At 38.3% G+C, this 26,938-nt stretch overlaps 1 protein-coding gene across 2 annotated transcripts; it reads left to right on the top strand.

Annotated features, from left to right (window-relative positions):
- Positions 1-26,813, top strand: USP44 (ubiquitin specific peptidase 44). 2 transcript variants are annotated; one of them, XM_080661190.1, is made up of 6 exons: positions 1-54; positions 13,626-15,117; positions 16,525-16,720; positions 19,005-19,113; positions 22,431-22,636; positions 24,536-26,813. In XM_080661190.1, the coding sequence occupies exons 2-6, from the start codon at positions 13,693-13,695 to the stop codon at positions 24,730-24,732; spliced, it is 2,133 nt and encodes a 710-aa protein (XP_080517316.1). In that variant the 5' UTR covers positions 1-54; positions 13,626-13,692; the 3' UTR covers positions 24,733-26,813. The 2 variants fall into 2 exon arrangements, with proteins under 2 accessions (XP_080517316.1, XP_080517315.1); XM_080661189.1 differs by lacking the exon at positions 1-54 and having other exon boundaries at positions 13,573-15,117.
- Positions 26,814-26,938: the final 125 nt, after the last annotated feature.

Here is a 26,938-nt window from a genome sequence, read left to right as displayed (position 1 = left end):
GGGGGGGGGGTATCCCGGGGGCGAGCGTCAAGATGGCCGCTCCAGCGCGGGCTGGTGAGTTTGCGTGAGCGGGGCGCGCGCGCGGCTGCGGCTGTTGGCGGAGCGAGCTCCCCTGCGGGAGCACACCGGGCCCGACGGCACCTGGCGGCGTTTTCCCGCCGCGCAGGTTGCAAAGTAGGGGGCTTGAGGGAGAGGGGGCTGCGGGCCCACTGAGGGGAGCGCGCGGAGCAGGCGGCGGGTTCGGCGAATTTAGAATTGGCGCCTCAGAAGTTTAGGTGGGCCGAGCGATGCGCCCTGGCCGGTGTCCTGGCGGCCGGCCACCTCGTGATCGTGAGCGCCCAGAGATGCTGCGGGAGCCGCGTCCCCTGTGACACCGTGCAGCCACCCCGCACTGGGCTGCAGGGCAACAGAAGGGGACATTGGTGGGGGGTGGTGGGGGGGTGAGGGGATGCGCATGGGGAAGTTGTGCCCCGATTCGGGTTCTGGAGCGTCGAGGAGACGATCGCGAAGCTGATGCGGGCTGGGGCGCTGGCGGAGCTGGCACTGTCGGGAGAACACCGCGTCCTAGCGCCGGCTAAGTGCCGCCAAGTGATGCTGAAGCCCAGGGATGCTTTGGAAGGGCTGTTCGAGTCCTCTGTAGAAGGAACGTCTTCCCCCCCCTGCAGGGTTCGGGTCCCAGCGCTGCCTGCACCTGCTGCCACTTAAAGACACGACTTTTCAATACTAGCTTCCTAAACCATTCCCGCCAGCCTTTGGGGAAGGAATGTTAATAGGCTAAACTCATTTGAAGGGGCATACGAAATGTGTCAGAAAGAGAAGAAAAAAGATTGCTCGAGTTTAAGAGATGATTTCTAAAGAAGAAAGTGAAAAACATGGTAATTGGTTTCAACTGCAGTTTGAGCAATTGTAAATTCTACCCTAATTGGATACCTTCTTGCAGTTTTCATTTTGGAAGTAAAAGTGCAATTTAGCAAGTCTTGGAAGAGTCCCTTTATCCTCAATTCCCCCTCCCCCCTTTTAAACTTTAATTGTCATATCTTGCCAGTAACTGGGTTGTGAAATTAGCATGGAAATAGACTTTCAGGGTCTGTACTTGAATTTATTATCTGTTAAGTAGCTGCCTGTGGGGTAAAAGTAGGGGGGTGGTAACTTTGAGCCTGGAATTCCGTTTTGAGTTGTCTTTAAAACCAGCATTTGTTGTAAACAAGGAAAAAGCATTGGCTATTCATTGTGATCAAATTCAGAAAGCCAAACACGAGTTAAGCACCTGTTTATAGAATATTTAATAATCTCAATGAGATTCAGTCTTAAAAGAGATGAAAACTTTGTATTATTGGAACTCTAATCTTTTCATCTTAATTTAGTATCTCAGGATTTGAAAGAGATTCTAAAACATTTTGCTCATTTAGCTTCTCTCCCCTGCCCCCACTCTTTTTTTTAGTTTGTGTATACTAGCTATTATTACTTTTGCAATGGATGGCAGATTTTTCAATCCAATATTTATCATTGTAGACTATATATTGCAATTTAGAGAACTTCTGATATAGAACAAATATTTCAATGCATACATTGTAGAAAGTTGAAATGTATAGATTGTGCAGCAGTCTTGTTTTTCATCCAAATATTCGTCGTCTCAGATATTTTTAGCCTATAAAAAATTAACTGGTAGGTGAATCCGGATTTAGTATAATATACAATGATACAACTTTTTAGAATATGTTAAATGGAAAATCTGTTGAAGATTTTGGGTTAAATATTTAAAATATATTGTCTCTACTTAATTGTCTTTACTCCTCTTTTTTACAGATTTTCTTTTTGTACTATATATAAAAAAAAAGAAAGGAATCTATATCTCCTCTACTAAATGTTTCTTCTACACACTTGAATCTTATTGAGTATTATAGCCTTGGTCCTAAAAGCGGACTTTCTGCTCCTTGGGTTGTTTGAGGGCTGAGTCTGATTATAATTTAATTTTATTCCTAGCACCTGACTGCTTAACATGGACGAAACCTTGTCAATGTTTGTTGAATTGGGTTTTTTAATAGTACAGAGGTACAGAAAAAGGCAACATTTTGGCTTCTTGATAGCAGAAAAAAAAAGTGCTTTCAACTATTCCGCCATCCTGTAATGTTAGGCAGAATAAATGTGGTTTCCAGATTCTGAAGAAATTGTCTGGTTGAGGGAAGATTAGAGAGAGGCTGGGGCCACTGAAGTCTAATCAAGATAGGAAATGTGTGCTCAATCATTCTCTGGATTCAGTAATGAGGGACAGTTTGCCATTAGGCCCAGACTAAATAGGTGACAAGTATCTAAAATATAGGATTCTACAAATACTGGTTTTCTGGCAAAGATTAAAATTAATGTAAGAAGTGCAATTGATTTTTCACAGCACCTTCAGACTTCATAAAAATTTTATTGTAAAGAACTCATTTTTAACGAAGTTTTATATGCCATAAGAAAAAAATTATTTATAGTCTAAGAATATACTTGTTAGGCCAAGTCATGGATGTACTGGAATGATAGAATAGAGAATCTAGGCATTTTACACAAAGTATTTTAACTCAATTTACTAGATCCATAATAGAATGTTCAATCTGTGAATGTTTTCCCCATTGTTATGAAGTTAGCAGCAGTAGACTAATGTATAAGTATGATGGTGTGACACTAATGATAAATATTTTGCAACAAAATTGCCCATGAATGAAATTCTTGTAACTAATAATGGGTGAAGAAATCAAATAACCTGGTGACAGAACTTGCTTTCTAGGAACTTTTTCTTAGAACTTCATGAACTAGATTCAAGCTCTGTGCTTCAGGAAAGGCATGTTTGAGACATGAAGAAGGCCAGGGGGAAGGGGTTGCAGAGGGCATCCTTTATTATTTAATGAGGAGTTTCCAACAAGATCAGGGTAATTTTTGGATTCTAGATCTCTGGAGGAAGAAAGAATAACTAGAACCTTTCTAGGGATAAAGGAAAGGAAATACATCATGATTGACAAGGAGAGGTACCAAAGCACATATTAGGCATAATAGTATACCTAAGGGGAACAGAGAAAGTTTGACAGCCCATTGTATTCATTTGTTCAATAATTGGTTTATTCAAAAATATTGAACCCCTTTGTATGTACCAGGCACTATGACCCTTAGTATTTTACAAACATTTCTTAAGAGGATAGGTGTACTATGGTAGTTTCATGAAATAAATGGAAACTTGAAAATTGCTCATAAGCCTTAGCCGGTTTTGCTCAGTGGATAGAGTGTTGACCTGTGGACTGAAGGGTTCCAGGTTTAATTCTGGGTTGCGGGCTCAATTCCCCAGTGTGGGGTGTGCAGAAGGCAGCCAATCAATGATTCTCATCATTGATGTTTCTATCTCTCTCCCCATCTCCCTTCCTCTCTGAAATCATTAAAAAAAAACAAAACTTTTTTTAAAAAGAAGAAAAATGTTTTGCTATAAAAATTATTTGTTAAAAATGAAGAGTCAACATATGCCTACTCTTTAATATCTATCTTTTAGGGAGGTCTCAGGAGTATTTTCTTTATTATTATTATTTTGTTGTTGTTGTTAGTCTTCGCCCAAGGATATTTTTCTATTGATTTTTAGAGAGAGTGGAAGAGAGAAGGAAAGACAGAAACATTGATTGGTTGCCTCCTGCACAAGCCCTTACCAGGGGTAGGGCTGGGGAGGAGCCTGCAACCAAAGTACATGCCCTTGCCTGAAATCGAACCCGGGACCCTTTGGTCCACAGGCCAATGCTTTATCCACTGAGCCAAACTGGCTAAGGCAGGAGTATTTTCTTTAATGAGATAAAATGGTTACTGTGACACAATTTTATTTTTTATTAAAATATTTTTTTTTGTTAATCCTCACCTGAGGATATTTTTCCCATTGATTTTTAGAGAGTGGAAGGGAAGGGGAGAGACACAGAGTGAGAGAAACAGGGATGTGAGGGAGACACATCGATTGGTTGCCTCTCACATGAGCCCTGACCAGGGCCAGGGATTGATCCTGCAACCGAGGTATGTGCCCTTGATCTGAATCAAACCCGAGACCCTTCAGTCCGCTGGCTAATGCTCCAACTACTGAACCCCATAGGCCAGGGCCACAATTTTATTTAAATAGTTATTCTGCCTTGGCCGGTATGGCTCAATGGGTTGGAATGTTGTCTGGTACACCAAAAGGTGGCAGGTTCGATTTCCGGTCAGGGCACATACCCAGGTTGGGAGTTCAATCCCCAGTCAGTGTGGTGCAGGAGGCAACCAATCCATGTTTCTTTCTCTCTCTCTCTTCTCCCCTTCCCATTCCTCTCTTCCTGTCTCTGAAATCAATTAAAAAAAATTTTTTTAAATACTGTTTATACATCTGTTTTTTTCTTTAATTGCAGTAGAATGTATGTATTTATATAAAATGTGCAGACCCATTTCCTATGAATGGATTGCGTGTGGGAGTCAACCAATTCATGTTTCTCTCTAAAGTCAATTAAAAAACATTTTTTAAAAGTATATATTGTGCCCTAACTGGTTTGGCTCAGTGGATAGAGCGTCGGCCTGCGGACTGAAGGGTCCCAGGTTCGATTCTGGTCAAGGGTATGTACCTTGGTTGCGTGCACATCCCCAGTAGGGGGTGTGCAGAAGGCAGCTGATCGATGTTTCTCTCTCATCGATGTTTCTAACTCTCTATCCCTCTCCCTTTCTCTCTGTAAAAAATCAATAAAATATATTAAAAAAAAAAGTATATATTGTGCCACAATTTGAAGGCTCTTATATGCCATGTTAAGTTTAGATTTATCTTGTAGTCTTTCAAGACTTTTAAACAATCCTTTAATAATTATAAAACTATGCCTATAAGACACACTAGGAATTATATAAAATGTAAATTTTACATGATAATTATTTTGACTAAGTATGAGCTATGAAAGGGGGAAGCTTCTTAATAGAGCATGATGATGTTATTTTAGTGTCTATTCAGATTTTAAAATATAAATTCTTTTTAAGAATATTATTAGCTATTTCCCTTATTCTGTGTCACTTTTCGAAGTATAATTTAGTTTGGCTATTTTAAAAAATATTTTCATTTTGTTTTGTTAATCCTCACCTGAGGATATTATTTCCATTGAGCTTTAGAAAGAGTAGAAGGGAAGGAAGGAGGAAGGGGGAGAGAGAGAAACATCAATTGGTTGCCTCCCACACACTCCCAACCAGGGCTGGGCATCAAACCTGCCACCCAGGTACATGCCCTAGACTGGGAACTGAATCCTCATCCCTTTGGTGTGTGGGCCAATGCTATAACCACTGAGTGAGCAACACTGACTGGAGCTAAAAGCCTTTTTTATTAAATTCTCACCTGAGGATATGTGTATTGATTTTAGAGAGAGGAAGGAGGCAGGGGAGAGAAACATCCTATCTAATAAAGAGGGAATGTGCTAATTGACCGTCGTGCCCTCACAAAGATGGTGAAGCCCACAGCCAATAAGGAGGGAGTATGCTAATTGACTGCCACGCCCTCAAAGATGACAGCGCCCACAGCCACAAGATGGCAGCACCCAGTCCCCTCAGCCCCGCCTGCCTCTGGAGTCCCCCAGTCCCCTCAGCCCCCCCAGTCGCCCAGGGCCAGCCTGAGGTGCAGGCAAGCCTCAGATGGTGGCTAGCCAGCCTCCCAGGGCTGGCCCGAGGGATGACCAAACGACTGAACAATCAGGCTGCATGGGGCGACCAGGCCGGCAGGGGGGTTAGTGAGGGATGACCAAATGACTGAACAAGCAGGCTGCATGGGATGACCAGGCCAGCGGGGGGGGGGGGGGGGGGTCGTGAGGGGTGACCAGGCTGGCAGGGGGCAGTTGGAGGTGACCAGGCCAGCAGCAGGGGGAGAGTTGGGGGTGACCAGGCTGTCAGGGAGGGCAGTAAGAGGCAACCAGGCTGGGCGGGGGGGCAGTTGGGGGCAACCAGGCTGGCAGGGGGAGCTGTTGGGGGTGATTAGGCTGGCAGGGGGGTGCAGTGAGGGGTGACTAGGCTGGCAGGGGGGACAGTTGGGGGCGACCAGGCCGGCGGGGGTCGGGGGCAGTTAGGGGCGACCAGGAAGCAGGTGAGCGATTAGGAGCCAGTGGTCCAGGATTGTACGAGGGTCTAGACCGGCAGTCGGACATCCCCCAAGGGGTCCCAGATTGGAGAAGGTGCAGGCTGGGCTGAGGGAGACACCCACCCCCCACCCCATGCACGAATTTCATGCACCGGGCCTCTAGTGGATATATATGCCCTGAGGGTGTGTGCCCTAACTGGGAATTAATTGAACCTGCAATCTTTTTAGTGCATGGGACAACTCCAACCAACTGAGCCACCCAGTCAGATTTTAGTTTGTCTGTTTTTATATGTTTATTTTTCATGGTAACTTCCTGACTTTTATTAAATAATATTTTTTAAAGCAAAGAATCTGAAAATTGTGACTAATTGCACAGATTAAAAGATATAGATTACTTTCGTATGACTGATATTTGGTTCCAACTTTCTTTCTTTTTAAAATACTTTAAAAATTGATTTGAGAAAGAGAGAGGGAGAGAGAAAGAGAATAACATCCATTGGTTGGCTCCTGCACACACCCTGGCCAGGGATTGAACCCGAAACCTGGGCATGTGCCCTGACCGAGAATTGAACCAGCGACCTTTTGGTGCACAGGACAACTGAGCCACGCTGACCAGGGCGACACTTTCTAAGTGTCTTCTTGAGAAACTAAAGTAGAAAGGGAGTGGTCAGCTGAAAAGATCACTATGTTGAAAATAACCAAAATTTATAGAACATTAATTTTTGAAGTAGCTACCCTTCTAATTTTTTAGAGTTCTTGTAGCTCTTGGTAATACTTATATTTGGAACATGATATTTATCCAAAGGGTCACTATATATAATACCAAATTTCAAAGTAGCTGAAACCTAATTAGGGTTGAAGAAGTATGTCTCAGTTTGCTTTTACATAAAAACTATTTTGCGTATCTGAAAGCATGTAGCATGGGATAAGACAGATGGTAGATTCTGGTTAAGGATAGAGAAAGTAGGATAATGACATCAGGAAACTGTGCCTTAACTGACCATGGGGGGAAAATGACCACTTAGTTGAGGGTAATTTTGGCCACTAGTGATCAGTGGCTTCCTATTATCCACTGATTCAAATAATGAGAACTGAAGTGAGACCTGCAATTAATATAAGTTAATTGATTGTGCCAAGAATTTAGTAGCCTGAAACAATATGGCTATAAAAAACCCTAAGATCTTCATAAATCTAATATTTTCTTTTTACTAAAGTGATAAAAAAATGTTGTCCTCGCTGACTATAGGGAACCTATCCAACAACAGCAGAATAAGGATGTATATATACATAAGCACAAGGATTCATATTTGATACCACTCAAGTACTTTAGAAGAAAAGAGATTTTTTTAAAAAAAGAAAACTAGAAATACTTTGCCCTGGCCAGTGGCTCATTTGGTTGGAGCATTATCCCAATGCACCAGGGTTGTGGGTTTGATCCCTGGTCACCGAGCATGCAGGAATCAACCAATGAATGCATGAAAGGGTGGAGCAACAACTTGATGTTTCTGTCTCTCAAATCAATAAAATAAAATACAAATTTTTAAAAAGCAACTAGAAATACTCTTGAGAAGAAGTTGGGTCTTAGAGGATGAATATGTTTTTGAAGGGTGCAGGTAAGGGAATGATGAAGATGAGTTCAGGAAATTAGCTAGGGATAATTCTTTTTGGCTGGAATGCACAGAGGGGTAATGACAGGAGGGGTAATAAGAGAAGGCAAAGAAGATAAGTTGGAATCTGAAGAATTTTGAAAGCAAGACTGACAAATATATAATATTTTTATTGCCCCACTGCTATTATGAAATAAGTTTAGTGAGTCGTGATCAGCATTAAAAAAAAAAAAAAAGAAAGAAATAGGATAGGAAATATCAGAATATACCATTCTTATAATGATCGTTTGTGAAACTTTTGTTCCAGGTGTATGTGTGTGTATTTGATGTGTACATACACATTTACTGAAACCCGATGTAAAATTTCTTTGCAGATAGTGGGGTGGTGAGGGCCTGGGGCAGGGGCCGGGGTGGGCTGGAAGGGATCAATGGGGGGAAAAGGAAGATATATGTAATACTTTCAACAATAAAAATTTAAAAAAATAAAATAAAATTTCTTAGGCTGAGTCGTAGTCAAAGTTAAAAATCACTGCTTTATTGGACTGTGGGGAAGAGGACTTTAAGTACAAGAGTTAAATGCTCAAAGTCTTTTCTGGCAGGATAATACTATGGAGAAGAGTGAAAGTGCAGATGATGGAAGACAAGTTTGGAGATTACTGTTGTGCTTCAGGAATAATACAATAAAGTTTATAATGAGAGTAATAGCTCTGAAAATGGAAAGGAATAAGGACTTGGGGAATGATAATCAAATATATATATATATATATATATATATATATATATATATATATATATATATATGAGACAAACTGAATGTGTGAGGGAAGAGTTAAAAAACTACAAAGATTTCTAGCCTGGGTACTTGAATGATATAATACAATATATTTAATCAGATAATATTGGAAAAGAGGCTAATTCTGTAAAGGCAAGATATATAGGTAAGCTGAGTTGAAGTGTGTCTGAGATTAATTCAGAAAGGTTAGGGCCAAGGATGAAGTCTTAGAAGTGAGCTATCTAGATCTGATTTTTGAAGTGAGTTCATTTCTACAAGAAGTTTGAAAAGCCATTAAAATAGATCAGCAATGTATTGCTACATGCTTAAAGCCTAGATTGTATGTTTCAATGAGTAAATAAAAATTAATCTCAGAATTCTCACTGGGTGGTAAATATAAGCAATTTTGTGCTGTTGAACTTTAATAAGTTAAAATATTTTACCTGTGATCTTACTTAATTTTTGTGTGTAATATAGACCTTTGACCAAAAATACCATATCTAATTAGATCTTTTTTCTCTCCCAGTCATTTTAGCTTTCTATTTTATAATTGCTTTAATGATATGCTAACTATATAAAATAATTTACCTTCCAATAAGTTCAATACAATTATTTTCTTAAATGTTAGAGATTTGCTAAAGGGAATTTTGAAAATAAAATGTTTGCTCAATTAATTATATGGCATGAAAAGTTTGAATAGCTTAAATGTTTTTTTTAACAAGTTAAATATTTTATTGTCTTTAAGCAGTGAAGAATGACTAAAAGAAGCCTTTAGAATACTTATAATTAATCTGTCTTTAAAATAAAGATTAGCATACTTGGTTTTTTTTAAAGCCATTTTATAGCTATTCATTGGAATTTCACGTTTGAGACATTTTTTAAAATATAAGAAAATGATAGTATAATTTTAATCTATATAGATTTCATTCAAAATATCTTGACTATTTTAATGTTGCTGTTATTGTAGGTATAAGTAATATTTTGTCAGAGTCTATGTAGGGGGTACAAAAATGACTTGTTAAAATGAATATACTACCAAAAATTACATATCTAGTCTGCTAGAGCCAAACAGAGTTAATAGTTTCTCAGCAGTGGATTAGCAAATGAAAAGAAGTGCTCTGAACTCTGTAGAGGAAAATAGGAAGTGTCAAGAAATACTCCCATCCCCCCTTTTTCCTCCAAGCTTTTAGATCTTTGTGTGATGAAGCTCCTTTGGGGATACCCTAGTGACTATCTGAGTTTTTGCTCCAAGTAGCAGAGCAAACTGGAGACTTCTGGTGCCAGCAGCCTGCCTCTCCAGCTCCTGCTTTCCTCCCTGACCTTCCCTTGGGCATCCATCTCTTACTGCTTTTTTTTCATAAGCAAAGAGGGTAAGTGAGCCCCTACTCTAAAATATTAACCTCATGATCTATCATTACACCATTCTGGTTTCACTTATTTGGATTTTTAAAAAGATTTTATCTTTGAGAGAGTCCCTTTTAAAATGCAAATACCCCTGGGAGAGGTCAGATCTTAGTTCACATCTAATATCTTAACAATTAGCACCTTAGTTGGGCTTAGTTCACATTTGCTAAGAAAGAGGAACCCCTGACTAAAAGTAATTAAACTATAAGAAATTAGCATTTATAATATTATCCTTAGTATTGTTGATGTTATTATTATTAGCAGCTAAGATGTAATATCATTTAGTGCCAGGAATTGTTCTAAGTGCTTTGCAAATATAAATTTCTCTAATTCCCTCAACAACCCCTTGGTCTTAATATCACTGTTATTTTATAGATAAGAAAACTGAGGTATGTGGAGCATAAATAATTTGTCTAGGTCACATAGTAATTACAGCCAGGTATTAATTTAGATTCCAAAGTGTGTTCTCGAACCATTCGCTGTGATACCGTTCCCCTGCTGTATTGCCTGTCAGAGAGATGGCATCTGATCAACATTTCACCTTTTTTCACAATTTTGCTATTCAATTATAGGCCACTTCCTATTGAAGGTCAGAGACCTTGCCATCATCTAAATAGATATTTTTAGTAACAAATGCAATGAAATAAGAAAATTCCTTATAACCAAGGGAATTTATTTGCCAAATATAGAGAAAGGATTAAAGAGGCTAGTGTATAATTTAAGCACATGCATAGCATTATCTTTCCTACTTACAAGTTCCTATATAAGTAACATGTTCATTATTTTTAGATATTTGAAAATATGGATTAATTAAAATAAAAAATAATTTGCAGTCCCACTAACCAGAGATAAACCCTCAAATATATATGTGTGTGTGTGTGTGTGTGTGTGTGTATATATATTTAAAAATATATTTTATATGAGCCTGTGTATATATTTAAAAATATATTTTATATGAGCCTGGTCAGTGGTTGAGCATCGAGCCATGAACCAGGAGGTCACTGTCTCTCCCCCTCCCTTCCACTCTCTAAAAATCAATGGAAAGAATATCCTCAGGTGAAAGTTAGCAAAAAATAAAATAAAATAAGGCAGTGTAGTGACCTGAAATAAAATCCACTTACAAAAATTTAGAATGAAATAATTTTTCTTTAGTGTAAGTAAAAAGAATTTCCCTCTTCATCTCTTTAAGTAGTTGAATATTGTCTATGACTTGCCAGAAACAATTGTCTAATTAAATGATCTGTGTTCTTTATATGATTCTTTTAAAATAAAAATAGAAGAGAGCCCTAGATTCTTCTCTTAATCTCTATATTGAATCTTTCTTTCAACCAGTGTTTGTTCAGTACTGATCTACCTCTGTTCCCATCGTTGCTTCATCACTGCTGCAGCTTTAATTTCCTTTCAATATCTGGAGTAGCACCTGTCCCTCTAGATCTGCAATTCAGATTCCTCTGAAACCTACTATCTCATCATGGCATTCTCCTCTATAGAATACTCAGTGGCTTTTTTATTGACCATAGGTAGCAGGGTTGGGGATGTTTGGGGCAGGAAATTTTTTGGTTCCCAGGTACGGGTGAGTGGGTCTAAAAGGCAAGTAGGGGATATGTGCAGGTTCCAAGGGGCCACATACTGTTGTCTCTGCTATCTTCACATAATGGGGAGAGGGCCAGAGCCGGGGCCTCCTAAAATGTCAGGTCTGGGCCCTTGTTGTGTGAGTGTAAAAGCAGAGAGTGCAGCTGCTGTGTGGAGAGTAAACATTTGGTGGCAACAGGGATCAAAGCTGGGAGACCATTTAGGAGCCTTATTGCAGTTTTTTAGGTGAAGACTCATTTATGGCTTGGACCTGGGTGGTAGTAGTAGAGGTATTGAGTAGTCATATTCTAGCTATATTTTGAAGGTAGAGCCAACTATATGTCCTGAACAATTGGTGGGGGAGAGTGAAAGAGGAGTCATTAATGACTCCAAGATTTTTAACCTCAGAACCTGGAAACATATTAAATAACGGAGCATAGTAATCACTAATGTCTTAATTTTGCCATTAGCAGTTGAGTGTTAGGAGATCTAATAAAATCATATCTTTGGCCATATTTTTTGACATCAGGAAATTTTTTTTAAAAATATATATTTTATTGATTTTTTTACAGAGAGGAAAGGAGAGGGATAGAGAGAGAAACATCGATCAGCTGCCTCCTGCACACCTCCTACTGGGGATGTGCCCGCAACCAAGTTACGTGCCCTTGACTGGAATCGAACCCGGGACCTTTCAGTCCGCAGGCCGATGCTCTATCCACTGAGCCAAACCGGTTTTGGCGACATCAGGAAATTTTGAGGGAAGATAAGTAAATTTAAAACATGTGGTTGAAATATGTGCACATGTGAATGTTGGGACTGGTCAGTCTTAAGTCTATATTCAGGGATACCCTATATCTAAAAGTTAAGAAATGGAGGGAGGGAGAAGGGGATGTCTCTGGTTGCTAGGTAGGAGATTTTTGCAAAAAAAGAGATGGAAAGAAACAAAAAATCAACTTTACCTTTGCAGTTTTCTAAGGGCTCTAGGTGGTACCCACAAGTACCTTTGAAATTCATATTGTCTTGCTGCCCTAAAAATTAAAGCATTGATCATGCTACATACAATGTTCTGAGTGTTTTATAACCATGTCCCCACCTCTGACCAGAAATTTGTGTTCAATTTATGTTAAATCAATGAAGAAAGTGTTTTGTGATCCCTGTTTTTAACTAGATTTTGGTTCCCTGTTTTTAACTAATTATAGCAGAAGTGTTCCTGACTTTATCTGATAAAGGAACAAGTTTTAGTGTCAAAATCATATAGGTGAAAGGGGGAAGAGTTTTGTTTTATTATGTTGGCTTTGTGTTGTGTTGTTTGTTTTTAGAATAAGCTTTTAATTTCAGATAATGCTTAGTTAAGCCTACCAGAATGTAAAAGTTCATTATATTACCATCCACTTTGTATTTTTTCTTTTTATTTGCTTACAAGTTCTTGCACATTCCTGAGTCTATTCATTACAAAGGCATTCTCCCCTTCTGTCTTTCTCTCTCCCTAAGCAAACTGTCAAAGGCTATCAGATCAGAGTATGTTTTAGAGTCATGGATTAAAGGTCATTATTGATTTACTAATGCAAAGCCAAGTTTAAAAATGGTAATTAAGTAAAATATGAAATACGATTTATTTAAATGAATAGAAGAGAATATTAAGATGTATTCACTATAGCCACCATTATAGCTACCATTTATTGAGCATTTACTGTGTGTCAGATAGTTTATCTCAATTCTTCTGCAGTTTGAAGTTGGTATGATTTTTCCCTGTTTTACAGATAAAGTTTAGAGGAGTTAAAATATTTACTCAAGTCAGACATATAATGTTGTATGTGGAGAGGAAAATTCAGACCTAAGTTTTTCTGCTTCAAAAACCTATGCTTTAAACTATGAGTATGTTTTAGTAACTCCACATAGGGTTTTCAGAACATACATATTAGAGACATATTTTGGTCTTGCCAGCCTCAATCTTAAGCTGCCCTCACACTCTTAGGTAGTTAGTGGCAGAAAATTTAAAAAGACTTTAAAGGGAAATAAGGTGGAGAGAAGTCTGCATGCAGCAAGGGAAATGTGAGAACTGCCTATGGTATTATGACAGACCTAGAAATTGGAGCAGAAGCAGCAAATTTATAAAATTATTCTTGGAAAAATACCTCATAAAAACAAAAATATTGGCTTCTTATTTTATTACAATTGACAGTGTTCTGCTTAGTTTTCAGATGCTTCAAGAGTGAACAGAGACTGATCTGGATTATGTATTTCTCAGCTAGATGAAATAAATGTTAACTATGGATAAATGCAAACACATTGGACAGTTGCAGCTTGCTCAAGACCATTCCATTCTCAACCCTCAGAAATGGCATTGTGTGAACTGCAATACAAGTGAGTCGATTTGGGCTTGCCTTAGCTGTTCCCATGTTGCCTGTGGAAGGTATATTGAAGAACATGCTGTCAAGCACTTTCAAGAAAGCAGGCATCCTGTTGCAATAGAGGTGAATGATATGTATGTTTTTTGTTACCTTTGTGATGATTATGTTCTTAATGATAATGCAGCTGGAGACCTGAAGTTACTACGAAGTACATTAAGTGCAATCAAAAGTGAAAATTATCACTGCACCACTCGCAGGGGAAGGGTTTTACAATCTATCGGTATAAGTGGTGATTCTTATTTCTTACATGATGGAGCCCAATCTCTGCTTCAAAATGAAGATCAAATGTATACTGCTCTTTGGCACAGGAGAAGGATCCTAATGGGTAAAATTTTTCGAATTTGGTTTGAACAATCACCCATTGGAAGAAAAAGGCAAGAAGAACAATATCAGGAAAAAATAGAAAATAGAGAAGTAAAGAAAAGACGGCAAGAATTAGAGCATCGAGTTAAAGCAGACTTGGAAAGTATGCCTCCCAGAAAGAGTCTACGTTTGCAAGGTCTAGCTCTGTCCACCACAATAGAAATAGTTCCTGTTCAAGAATCACTACAAACCTCAGCATCATCAGCAAAAGATCAAGTAGTATCTACCTCAGAGGATGTAAGATTTAAAAAAGCCAGTGACCCCTCAATTAAACAAAGGCCAATTGTAATTCCTGGTGTAACAGGATTAAGAAATTTGGGAAATACTTGCTATATGAATTCTGTTCTTCAAGTGTTGAGTCATTTACTTATTTTTCGACAATGTTTTTTAAAACTTGATCTGAACCAATGGCTGTCTGTGACAGCTAATGATAAGACAAAATCATCTTATAAGCATCCACCAATCACAGATACAGTATATCAAATGAATGAATGCCAAGAAAAAGATATGTTCTCTGTTCACTCAAGACATCCAAATTTATCATCCAGACTAAGTGTTGGAACATCAAAGAGTAGAAAGATGGAACTTATTCAGCCATGGAAGTCAAGTTCACAATACATTTCTCTCTGTCATGAATTGCATACTTTGTTCCAAGTCATGTGGTCTGGAAAGTGGGCCTTTGTCTCACCATTTGCTATGCTACACTCAGTGTGGAGACTAATTCCTGCTTTTCGTGGTTATGCCCAACAAGATGCTCAGGAATTTCTTTGTGAACTTTTGGATAAAATACAACATGAACTAGAGACAACTGGTACCAGGTTACCAGCTCTCATCCCCACTTCTCAAAGGAAACTTATCAAACAGGTTTTAAATGTTGTGAATAATATTTTTCATGGACAACTTCTTAGTCAGGTATGGATTTTTTAAAATATGATTTTCATTGTAGGGACTTCATAAACTGAAGCCTAAAAGATGCATATTCTCTATCTCATATAGGAATAGGGAACCTTTTTCTGCCAAGGGCCATTTGGATATTTATAACATCATTCACAGGCCATACAAAATTATCAACTTAAAAATTAGCCTGCTATATTTTGTCAAGCATTTCATTACTCCTAATGCCTTGGCAGGGCCAGACCAAATGATTTCTCAGGTCTTATACAGCCCGCGGGCTGGATGTTCCCCACCCCTGATCTAGTGTGTTAGAGCTAGTACTGTTTTCAAGTCAAAATAGATCACTTTCACAGATACATATATGTAAAGTCAGCTCACTTTTTATAGTTTCCTTCATGAATCATTGGAAGTAGTTTCATGTCCATGGTATGAAAGCTTTTTTGTGGAGAAGGGAAATTAGGAGACAGAGCTTCTTAGATTAACTATATTATATTTATTCTTTGAGAGGTTGAGAAAAGGGGGTTTAATCCTACAGGGAACAAATTTGAAGATGCTGGTGTTGTTCAAGCATCAACTGCATTTCATATTGTGTGGAATGATCTATAAAGTCTATCTTCAATTATTTTGAGTGTTTTCTGGCATTAAATCCTGCTGAATTCTTCACAAAAGTTATTATTCTTTCCCTTTCCAGTTACTATATACCTATCCTATGTAACTTGTTAGAACTGCCCATATTCTTTGTGATTCCTATATTTTGGTGAGGATTTTAATGTAGTGATGTTTGCTTTAAATGGAAGTATGACCTCATTATTTGTCATATTACTATCTTTTGAAATTATCAGTTGGTAGGTCTTCAAGATCTATATACACTAATATACCTCTGTATATAAAAATATAGTATTTTACTTATATCATAGTTAAGGGGCTATCGGGATTAAGGGAGAGAAAATCAACTGGTGAAAGATGAAGAAGGAAAAAGGGCAAAGAACTGCAATTCTAATTATCTAAACACATTAAATTAAATGCCTATAAATATATATCATATATATATATATCATATATATATATATATATATATATATATATATATATATATATATATACATACACCTCAATGGATATCTGATTAAATGAGTCCACAGTTTGTTTTTACCTAAATTCAGATTTGACTAATGCTCTTGGAGCTTTTTGAATGCCTAGTAGTTAAAGTCCACCAATGCATAATGGTTAGTTTACTGACAGTGTTTTGGAAGAAAAAATAATAATAATTTGCTGAAAATAATATAAAGCAGATTATTCAGAATTATGATAGTGCATTTTCAGAAGAAAAGCTTTTTTTTTTTTTTTTTTAAATGGGCAGTGACCTCGTGAAAGGAGTAAATGTTTTGACAGGAGGATTGTAATCTGAAACATTTTTATTTGCAGGTTACATGTCTTGCATGTGACAACAAATCAAATACCATAGAACCTTTCTGGGATTTGTCACTGGAATTTCCTGAAAGATACCAATGCAATGGAAAAGATATGGCTTCCCAGACATGCCTGGTTACTGAAATGTTGGCCAAATTCACAGAAACAGAAGCTTTAGAAGGAAAAATCTACATATGTGACCAGTGTAACTGTAAGTAGTGACTATATTCTCCTTGTTTTACTATGAATGAATGAAAGGAAGCTGGAAAAAATTCTTTAAGTAGCAGTTATGGAAATAAACTTTCTTTGTTCATCAAAAGAAACTAGGCTGGATATTTCTACTTTATAGTTGGCACTTATGAACTTTGTGTATGTTTGCATTAATGATGATATTTAAAAATTTTTTTTGATCCTGGGTCAATTATGGACAGAAAGGATTAATAAAATAAAAAAAATTAAGTTTCATATGTGATGCAGAATAAAGTAGCAAAGTGCTGGTGTCTTGATACAGCATCTAGAAGCATTCAGGAACCTGGAGAAACACTGTGCGTAAATTAATCAAGAGTCCAGAGACGAAACATAATTTTGGAAGGCATTATGGGGAGTCTTAGAAAACTTAGCTAAAGGAATTAAGTTCTCTTTGTCTCAGGACCCCTTGCTATTTATTAACACAATTTGTCCTAAGGCAAGGTGGAGATATACACATCAAAGGGTAGGGTTTCGTATACATAATCCATTGTCAGATTGGAAGAATTTGCCTATGGCTGTTCATGTGTTTGGCCAGTAGGAGGCAATAACATGTAGATTAAGATGCCCTGAGCTGTCTGGTAGCAAGCAATCATTTTTGCATCCTTTTCAGGTTTGGGGCAATGCCCTCAGCCATCTCCAGATGATTCAGCCCTGCTGACATGCTGGAATTGGCTTCCGGCAGCAAAGGGGAATAGTAACAGGAAAGCATATTATTTAGTACTGAAAGAAATGTTTGGCCCTAATTGGTTTGGCTCAGTGGATAGATCTTCGGCTTGCTGACTGAAAGGTCCCAGGTTCGATTCCGGTCAAGGGCATGTACCTTGGTTGCGGGCACATCCCTAGTAGGAGGTGTGCAGGAGGCAGCTGATCGATGTTTCTCTCTCATCGATGTCTCTAACTCTCTATCCCTCTCCCTTCCTCTCTGTAAAAAAGCAATAAAATATATTTTTTTAAAAAAAGAAATGTTTGCTTTAAGTCTTTTTGCTATATATAAAAACATTAATATAGATAATACATGTGTATATGTGTGTGTGTACACATACCTATGTAATAGAAAATAATATATAGCTGAACTGCTGCTATGGAGATTGGCTCCAGAAAAATAAAGATTTATTTTGAAAAGTCTACCATCTATTTTATATTAGTCATTGTTCTAATTGCTATGGCTAGAGATTAGGCGCTTTTAAATGCTCACATACCTAGTGGAGGAAACAGGTAAACAATTAAGATCTGCTAGAGTAAGCTCTCTAATAGAGGTGGGCACAGGGAGATGAAATAGCCATTTTAGTTAAAGGGAAGCATTATCCTCCAGGGGAATAGTGTATAAAAGCACATTAGACCTATCTTTTATTATTATTACTACTGATTTTAGAGAGGGAGAAGGAGAGAAACATTTATCAATTGCTTCCCTCATGCACCTTAACCCACAAACTGGGTGTGTGTCCTATTGGGGAATTGAACCCACAACCTTTTGGTTTATAGGGCGATGCTCCAGCCAACTGAGGCACACTGGCCAAGGTCTGTTGTGTCTTTATGTGTGGTGTCTTTATCTCCTCTATCAATGTGTACATGGCGTTTTAGTGTTAATACTATAAATTTTCAAAAATTCTCCCTAATTGTCGGGTCTGAAAAAAAAAAATGATTCTAGGGCTCTAGATACTAAACTTTTGAGGCAATATAAAGGAAACATTGGATGTTCTAGCATTGAAGGAATGTCACATCAATTGGTGATTTTATAAAATGACTTATACTAGCATTGTTTTCTGAGTGCTATCTAATATGAACTGTTATAGGGAACTGAAGATTTATATAATTAGAAAAAAAATCTTGATCAAGTTTGTATGGTGAAGTTTTTTCTTTTTTTCTTGGACATAAATGTGAGTGATCCTAGAGGTTTTCATCATCAAATCTGGGAGTAGAATGCTATTATGAATGAATGGAAAATATGGTTTTATAATACATTTTAAAATATTATAAGCACTATATCATTCTGTTGACTTATTTACAATATTAAGTCATTTACTTAATTATTTACATGTCTATCCACCTTGATCAGCTCATAAGTTTTTTGTTTTTTATTATGTTTCTTAAGGGCAAGGCCACGCCTTTATCTCTAGCACAGTACAATATCTGTAACACAGTAGATGTTTAAGTGATAATGCATGTGTGAATTATTTTAAAACTTTACTCGGCTTTTCCTTGTGTCCTTAAATTAAATTTGATTTTCATTCTCTTTGATATCACAGCAAAGCGTAGAAGGTTTTCCTCAAAAACAGTTGTACTCACAGAAGCCCAAAAACAGCTTATGATATGCCACCTACCTCAGATTCTCAGACTACATCTCAAACGATTCAGGTTAGTAGTAATAGTATCGGTTACCTACCAACTATACACTTCTAACTTATCGTTACTTATTGTGCTTCAGAACTTAATACATGATGAATTAAATTTTAATACTGTATACTTGGCTAGTAGATAACTTAGGTCTACTTATGACTTTTAAGGGGAAAAAATTCTATCAGTGTCTCTAGTCTTGACCAGTGGATGCCATATTCAATATCTAACCTGATTAGCTTCCCTTGTAGAATGCATTGCTGATTAGCAGACTCCTCACATGTTGGTCGGCTAAGTAATATTATTCTCCTTGTAAGTTTCTGTTTGTACTGTAATATTCAGCATATTTTAGGTGTAAAATGTTTAAATTTGTAACTTAGAGTATTTGGCTCACTTGCTTCATCCTTGGAAAATATTTGAACAAAGATACATCAGTTCAATTCAAAGCAGTTAAAAACAACTCTAGTCTTCAGAAATATATTTAGTTAGGTGAATAAGTTGACAAATCTGTTAGTTAATCAAAGCATATGCTTTCATACCTTGTAATAACCATGTTAATTGAGAGCTACCGTTCTCTTAAGGAATGAGAAGTTACTTTATATGCTATGATTTGAAAATTATTGAGACCATGGTTTAATTTTTTTAACAGTTAAAGGAATACATGTTTTTAAAGTTTTTTAGACATTATAGAAGGCAACTAGAAGCCCAAAATAAAATTACCTTTCTTTTCAGTCCTACTTCCCACTGTTAAGTTGACTCAGTTATTTCAGTCAGAAAACATCATATGAGTGCTTTTTAATTCAAGATGTTCTATATTCTTTGAGGAATATAAAGTAGAATTCTTTTCACAAGAAGATTATAGTAAGACATGCACAGAAATAATGGTGAAGTAGAAATAGTAAATATCACAAACTATAAACAAACTGATTAATCTGAGACTTGCAGGGGGAAGTTAGTTGATGTTCAAATGTTCCCAAAGCCTCTCTAATGACATAGGGGATTTATCATTCAAGTCTCGGTTCATGTCATCTCTTTAGAGAGGACTTCCCTGACCATCCTATTTAAAAGCACCACCACTCAAACCATCAGTTTCACATTACTCTATTCTGCTTAATGTCAGAAACCACTGTTTGCAATTAACAGTTGACTTATTTCTCTTCCCCTACCAGTGGGACAAGCTCTGCACATAGTCAATGCCCTAAAATATTAAGTGAATGAATGGGGTATAGACAGAAGGAGGAGTAACATGAACAAAGGTGTGGAGGAAGGAAAGGGAAGAGTCTACAACAAAAGGTTTAGTGAAAAGTCAGGTGAGACCTGCCATTGTGTATAAAATCAAGTAGAATGAAAACAGGAAGATTATTTAGATTATTCATACCGCATTTCGGGTTCAGGTAACAAGGGCCAGAGAGCACTGAAAAGTGAGAACATACATGAGCTTCTGTAAAGAAAATTGAAAGGATTTAAAATTTTGTTGCTTAAACTGATACTTAATTGGCAACTATAAACTGTTGAAGAACTTCCTGTTCTTCATAACTGCACTTTAATCTGGTATTTGAAGGTCTCCTTAATACAAACCTGTTTGACTCTTATTTCCTTCCATCTTCTGCCCAAAACATATTTGATCCTTCATGCCCTGATTTATCTCTTGATTCAGAGACCATGTTGATACTGCCTTTACCACCACATTTATCTTTCTCCTTTATTAAAAAAGCACCATTGTATTTACCAGTGCATAAAATATATCCTATATAATAAAAGAGGTAATAAGCAAATTGACCATGACTCCAACACACAAGATGGCCGCCCCCATGTGGACACAAGATGGCTGCCACAAGATGGCCAGCAGGGGAGGGCAGTTGTGGGCAATCAGGCCAGCAGAGGAGGGCAATTGGGAGGGACCAGGCCTGCAAGGGAGGGTAGTTGGGGGTGATCAGTCCTGCAGGGGAGGGCAGTTAGGGGTGACCGGGCTGGCAGAAGAGGGCAGTTGAGGGCCACCAGGGCCTGCAGGGGAGGACAGTTGGGGGCCACCAGGGCCTGCAGGGTAGGGCAGTTGGGGGCAATCAGGCCTGCAGGGGAGGGCAGTTAGGGGTGACCAGGCCAGCAGGGGAGGGCAGTTGGGGGCGACCAGGCCTGCAGGGGAGGACAGTTAGGGGCAATCAGGCCAGCAGGGGAGCAGTTAGGCATTGATCAGGCTGGCAGGGGAGTGGTTAGGGGGTGATCAGGCTGGCAGGCAGGCAGGCAGGCAAGCAGTGGGAGCCAGCAGTCCTGGATTGTGAGAGGGATGTCTGACTGCCTACCGGGATCGGGCCTAAACGGGCAGTCGGACATCCCTTGAGGGGTCCCAGATTGTAGAGGGTTCAGGCTGGGCTGAGGGATACCCCCTCCCCCGGTGCACAAATTTTGTGCACTGGGCCTCTAGTAGGGTAAATAAAAGACAAAAAGAATGGGATTGGGGAGAAGCACACAGGTTCTCTTTGAAGAAGCATAAGAAAAGGAATATTTCTAATAGTTTACAAGTTCCCTGTGTGTGCCTCTCAGTCCTGGTCTCTTTCCCTCCTCAGAAGTAAACCATTATGAATTTTGGATACATTGTTATCTTGTTGTTCTTTGTCATTTTACTGTATTTCAGCAGAAAAAAAACTGAGTACTCAATTTATCAATAGGAATGAGTATTTTCTATTTAGATGGCTTACAAGTGTTTATTTAGCATAATTAATATAAGGTTTGGATTTTATGGTAAATAAAAGAAAATGAGAATGATAGAAATGGCTCATTGTTAAGTAGGTCCCATTATTTTTGTCTGTTCTTCCATCTTTACTAAAGTTAAAGTTGCATTGGATGCAGGATCTTTTATACAGTTCCTGTGGTAGGAGTGGAATATGACTCTTAGTCCAACAGAATATACAATGTGCAAGCCTTACTTTAGTTCCATACTGTTTTAACATTGTACTAAAAACATTTTCACATTTTTCCTTCAAAAACCTGTCTATAAGCCTTTCTTCCTTCTCTTATCTGCTATTGTTTGTCTTAACCTCATGTTTTATTTAATACCTTAGTACTATTATTTTCATTGAAGTCTGTCTTTTTTCTCTGTTCAAAACCACCCTAAATGGATTAGAATCTCTTGAAAGAACTACCATATTATTACATTATCCTCCTTCCCCCAGCCTCCCCCCCCCACCATAACACTAGCTCATACTATGTACACTGATAAAAACACTGCTTGCCATGCTTCAATCTACTACTGGGAAGTATGACCACATTGACTATTTGTACCTAGTATCTGGTTATTTTCCTTTGATTTTGTTAATACTTTTACCCTGGTTTGTTCACAGATGGTCAGGACGTAATAACCGGGAGAAGATTGGTGTTCATGTTGACTTTAAAGAAATCTTAAACATGGAGCCCTATTGCTGCAGGGAGTCCGTGAAATCCCTCAGACCAGAATGTTTTATCTATGACTTATCTGCTGTAGTAATGCACCATGGGAAAGGATTTGGCTCAGGACACTACACTGCCTACTGCTATAATTCTGAAGGAGGTATAGATGGGGAAAAGTGTTTTATCTTGGGTTAGACTTGGCAGCTGGAGTTCAGGCTCTAGCAGTTTCTAAATTGGCCACTAAATCTTCTTAAGCAAAGCCACTTGATCTGTTGTTTTCTTTCAAGAATGATTCTACATTATTGCTCATAGAAAATACTGAGGGTCTGCCTCCATGGATCCTTCATAGGTGGCAAGAGTGATTGAATCTTGGTTTAATATTTTATTTCCCCTTTCCCTTCCTACTGTTAAAGGATGAGCCTCTTCTTCGTGCCTATTTTCCCTTCCTCCCCCAAGACATACACCTACAAAACACACACACACACACACACACACACACACACACACACACACACAACAACCCAGAAACGACGTGTGGACAAAAAGCCCAGTTAATTCAGGAAGGTAATTTAACACTAAAGTATGAAGAGTCAGTTGTATACTATTGGCTTTATAGTGTGACTAGAGGCCCAGTGCATGAAATTTGTGTATTCAGGGTGGGTGGGTCCCTCAGCCCAGCCTGTGCCCTCTCACAGTCCAGGAGCCCTTGGGGATGTCCAGCTGATGACTTAGCACTGCCTTGGAGGCAGGAGAGGCTCCCGCCACTGCCATTGTACTCACCAGCTGTGAGCCTGGCTTCTGGCTGAGTGGTGCTCCCCCTGTGGGAGCGCACTGACCACCAGGGGGCAGCTCCTGCATTGAGCATCTGCCCCCTGGTGGTCAGTGCGTGTCATAGCGACCAGTCATTCTGCTGTTGGGCTGAAACCAGCTCTCTTGACATCCCCCAAGGGGTCCCAGATTGCAAGAGGGTGCAGGCCGGGGAGGGACTGTGGCAGGTCTCCAGGGTGTATCAGGCCTGTCTTGCTCAGTCTCAATCAGCCGGACCCCAGCAGCAAGCTAACCTGCCTGTCAGAGCGTCTGCCCCCTGGTGGTCAGTGCACATCATAGCAACTGGCCGACCAGTTGACTGTCTGCACCCTGGTGGTCAGTGCACATCATTGCGAGCAGATAAGCAGCCTTAGCATATCATTAGCATATTACTCATTGATTGGTTGAATGGCCAATTAGATGACCGGACACTTAGCATATTAAGCTTTTATTATATAAGATGAGCAGCAAAATCATTAACTAGTAAGATTATACCAGAAATTAAAGATAGTGTCAAGAAATCAGTAACTTCAAATTACTTGTAGTATAAAGGTAGATAATTCCAGAGTAACATACTGCCTAAGCTGTATTTCTCACTAAAAGAAATGAATGGGCTGGACAATGATTTCTCTTAAAAAAAAATAGCTTACATCAACCTAGATGTCCACCGATAGATGAATGGATAAAGATGTACATAAATAAAACATCATACAGCCATAAAAAAGAACGAAATCTTGCCATTTGCAACAACATGGATGGAGATGGTATTATACTAAGTGAAGTCAGACAAAGACAAATACTATCTGATTTCACTTATACCTATATGGGGTCTAAAAAACAAAAGGACAAAACAAACTCAGATACAGAGAACAAATTTATGGCTCCCAGATAGGAGAGGGGTTCAGGGAGAATGGGTGAAAAAGATGAGATTATGAAGTACAAATTGCCAGTTATACAAATAGCCACAGGGATGTAAAGTACAGCATAGGGAACATGGTCAATAATATTGTAATAATTATGATGCCAGATAGATACTAGATTAGGATATCAGTTTGTAAGGTATAAAAACATCTAATCACCATGTTGTACACCTGAAACTACCATAATATTGTATGTCAACTATAACTGAAAGTAAATTTTAAAATCTTGAACTCACTGAAACGAATGCTTCTAAATCCATGTTTTAATTTATAATACAATTTTCTCAAGTTCCTTTATAAACATTAAGGTATATTTCTGTGCTTCACTCTAGGGTTCTGGGTACACTGCAATGATTCCAAGCTAAGCATGTGCACTATGGATGAAGTACGCAAGGCCCAAGCTTATATCTTGTTTTATACCCAGCGAGTTACTGAGAATGGACGTTCTAAACTCTTGCCTCCAGAATTCCTGTCTGGTAGCCTACCTCCTAATGAAGAAGCTGATACCTCTAATGAAAAGCTTAGTTGATCCAAAGATAGTGGGGGCTTCTTGCGATTTGTATACATATCTTTCCAAAGGGCTGATTTACAATTTTGAGCTTTGTTTTTATTTTTTACTTATTAATCAGTGCACACTATGTTTATAATATTTTTTTTATATACAAGTCTTTTTACAGGACAAAGCATAAATATATGTATATCAATGATAGCAGGTAACCTTTTTTCAAGTACATGGGAGTTTTAAGCTTTTAGTATTTACCTCAGACTGGTGTTACCTCTTTTATATTTTAACTTGAGGTCCGGTGCATGACATTCATGCACTGGGCGGAGGGGGGGTTCCCCTCAGCCTGGCCTGCACCCTCTAGCAGTCCAGGACCCCTTGGGGGATGTCCAACTGCCGGCTTAGGACATCCTGAGGGATCCTTAGCACTGCCGAGGAGGTGGCTGCACTCGCCAGCCATGAGCCCAGCTTCTGGCTGAGCAACACTCCCCCTGTGCAAGCGCACTGACCATCTGGGGCAGCTCCTGCATTGTGCGTCTGCCCCCTGGTGGTCAGTGCTCATCACAGTGACTGATCTTTCTGCCACTCGGTCCATTTGCATATTAGGGTTTTATTATATAGGATTGGCACAGTTCATGAATTTGTACTGAAGTTCAGGTGGCATCATTTTATACATTTATCTTTTTTTAATATATATTTTTATTAATTTCAGAGAGGAAGGGAGAGGGAGACATAGAAACATCAATGATGAAAGAAAATCATTGATCCGCCTGTCTCCTCCACATCCCCCAATGGGGATTGAGCCCACAACCTGGGCATGTGCCCTTGACTGGAATTGAACTCAGGACCCTTCAGTCTGCAGGCTGGTGCTCTGTCCACTGAGCCAAACCAGCTAGGGCTATACATTTATCTTTTGTAGCTATTTTTCAAACCAGTTTATTTGATGGAAAAATTATAGACACTTTCTTCACTAATAATCTTACTCAAAAGTCAATTAAGGCTATTTGTATATTGAAGTTACCTTTGCCCCTTGAAGGTATATAAATTACTATTTTCAAAGACAGAAAATACTTATCAATCATACTCATTGATATTCCTGAAGCTTTGTGTGTTACAGGGATCAGAAGACATTACTGTTGTTAAAGGAACTTCATTTTTTCAAAAAAAATATTTAATAATTGTTCATTTGGCATAGTCAACTATACAAATGAAAATGACAGCTTTATAAACAGTATGCTTAAATAACTTCAGTACTGTGGACATAACAATGATGGTTGGGACTTACAATGATTCATCTGGCAGCAAACTGGTTTGTTCTGATTCTAATAAAGAATATATGTATTTACCAAACAGTGTATAATGTTATACAAGTACAATTTAATTTGGTTTATGAATTCATTTTATGTCTAAATATTAAATCTTTTAAAACTTTGTACCACATATCTTGAGATTCTTCATGGAATAAAATATATGTCTTGAAGAGAAAAAAATTACAGGGCAGAGAAGATGATTGTTCAAAACTGGCAGCTGGGTAATATGCATCTCATTTTTTCTAAAGTCTGGACTGCTCACTCTTGCTAGGATTATGTGAATACTAGGAGCCTCTCAGATATTCAGACATGCGGTCCTGACATTTTAAATGATCTAATCTTGCATTTTATTTAAAAACACAGTATGACTCTTTGTTCTTCCCTAATAATCTTACCATATCTCTTTATTTCAGAAAGAGGAGAATCCACTAATATATGTTGATCAGCTCTGTAAGAGCTCAGTGATAACCACTCGATTTTTTTTTTTTTTAAAAGCTGGTCTGCTTGCAGGTTGAATTCTTAATGGAAAATATGTTAAATGCTGTTCTCCATTAGTGATCACCGTAAGTATAAGCTTGTGAAGGACAACCTCTATTAGCAAATCTTCCTTAAATTTCAGAGACTAAGTCATCTCGGGTAGCTTTGTGAAGTGCAATGAGACTTTATCACTGAACAGACAAATCATGCCAAAAATACAACTTGCGTGTTAAATGGCTAAGGCTTAAAATCATTTATTAAATACCTATGCAAATAATTACCTCAACTGTTAATTATACCTCATTAAAGAGTTATGTGGTGAAGATACTGAGTATAGTCTTTATTTCAAGGATTACTTTACGCTTAGATCAACTGCTATACCTTTTAACACCTAATTTTAGTGGGATATTTTAAAACAACTCTGGAAGCTATGTTGTTTATATTGG

Source organism: Plecotus auritus, assembly GCF_963455305.1.
Source record: "Plecotus auritus genome assembly, chromosome: 3".
Lineage (NCBI taxonomy): Eukaryota > Metazoa > Chordata > Mammalia > Chiroptera > Vespertilionidae > Plecotus > Plecotus auritus.
This window is presented reverse-complemented; position numbering and strand designations above follow the sequence as displayed.

Excerpts from the sequence above, each read along its gene's own strand:
- USP44 (XM_080661190.1), top strand. The coding sequence starts at position 13,693 with ATGTTAACTATGGATAAATGCAAACACATTGGACAGTTGCAGCTTGCT. Across the intron at positions 15,118-16,524 it reads ATGGACAACTTCTTAGTCAG|GTTACATGTCTTGCATGTGA; the intron begins GTATGGATTTTT and ends TTTTATTTGCAG. Across the intron at positions 16,721-19,004 it reads CATATGTGACCAGTGTAACT|CAAAGCGTAGAAGGTTTTCC; the intron begins GTAAGTAGTGAC and ends TTGATATCACAG.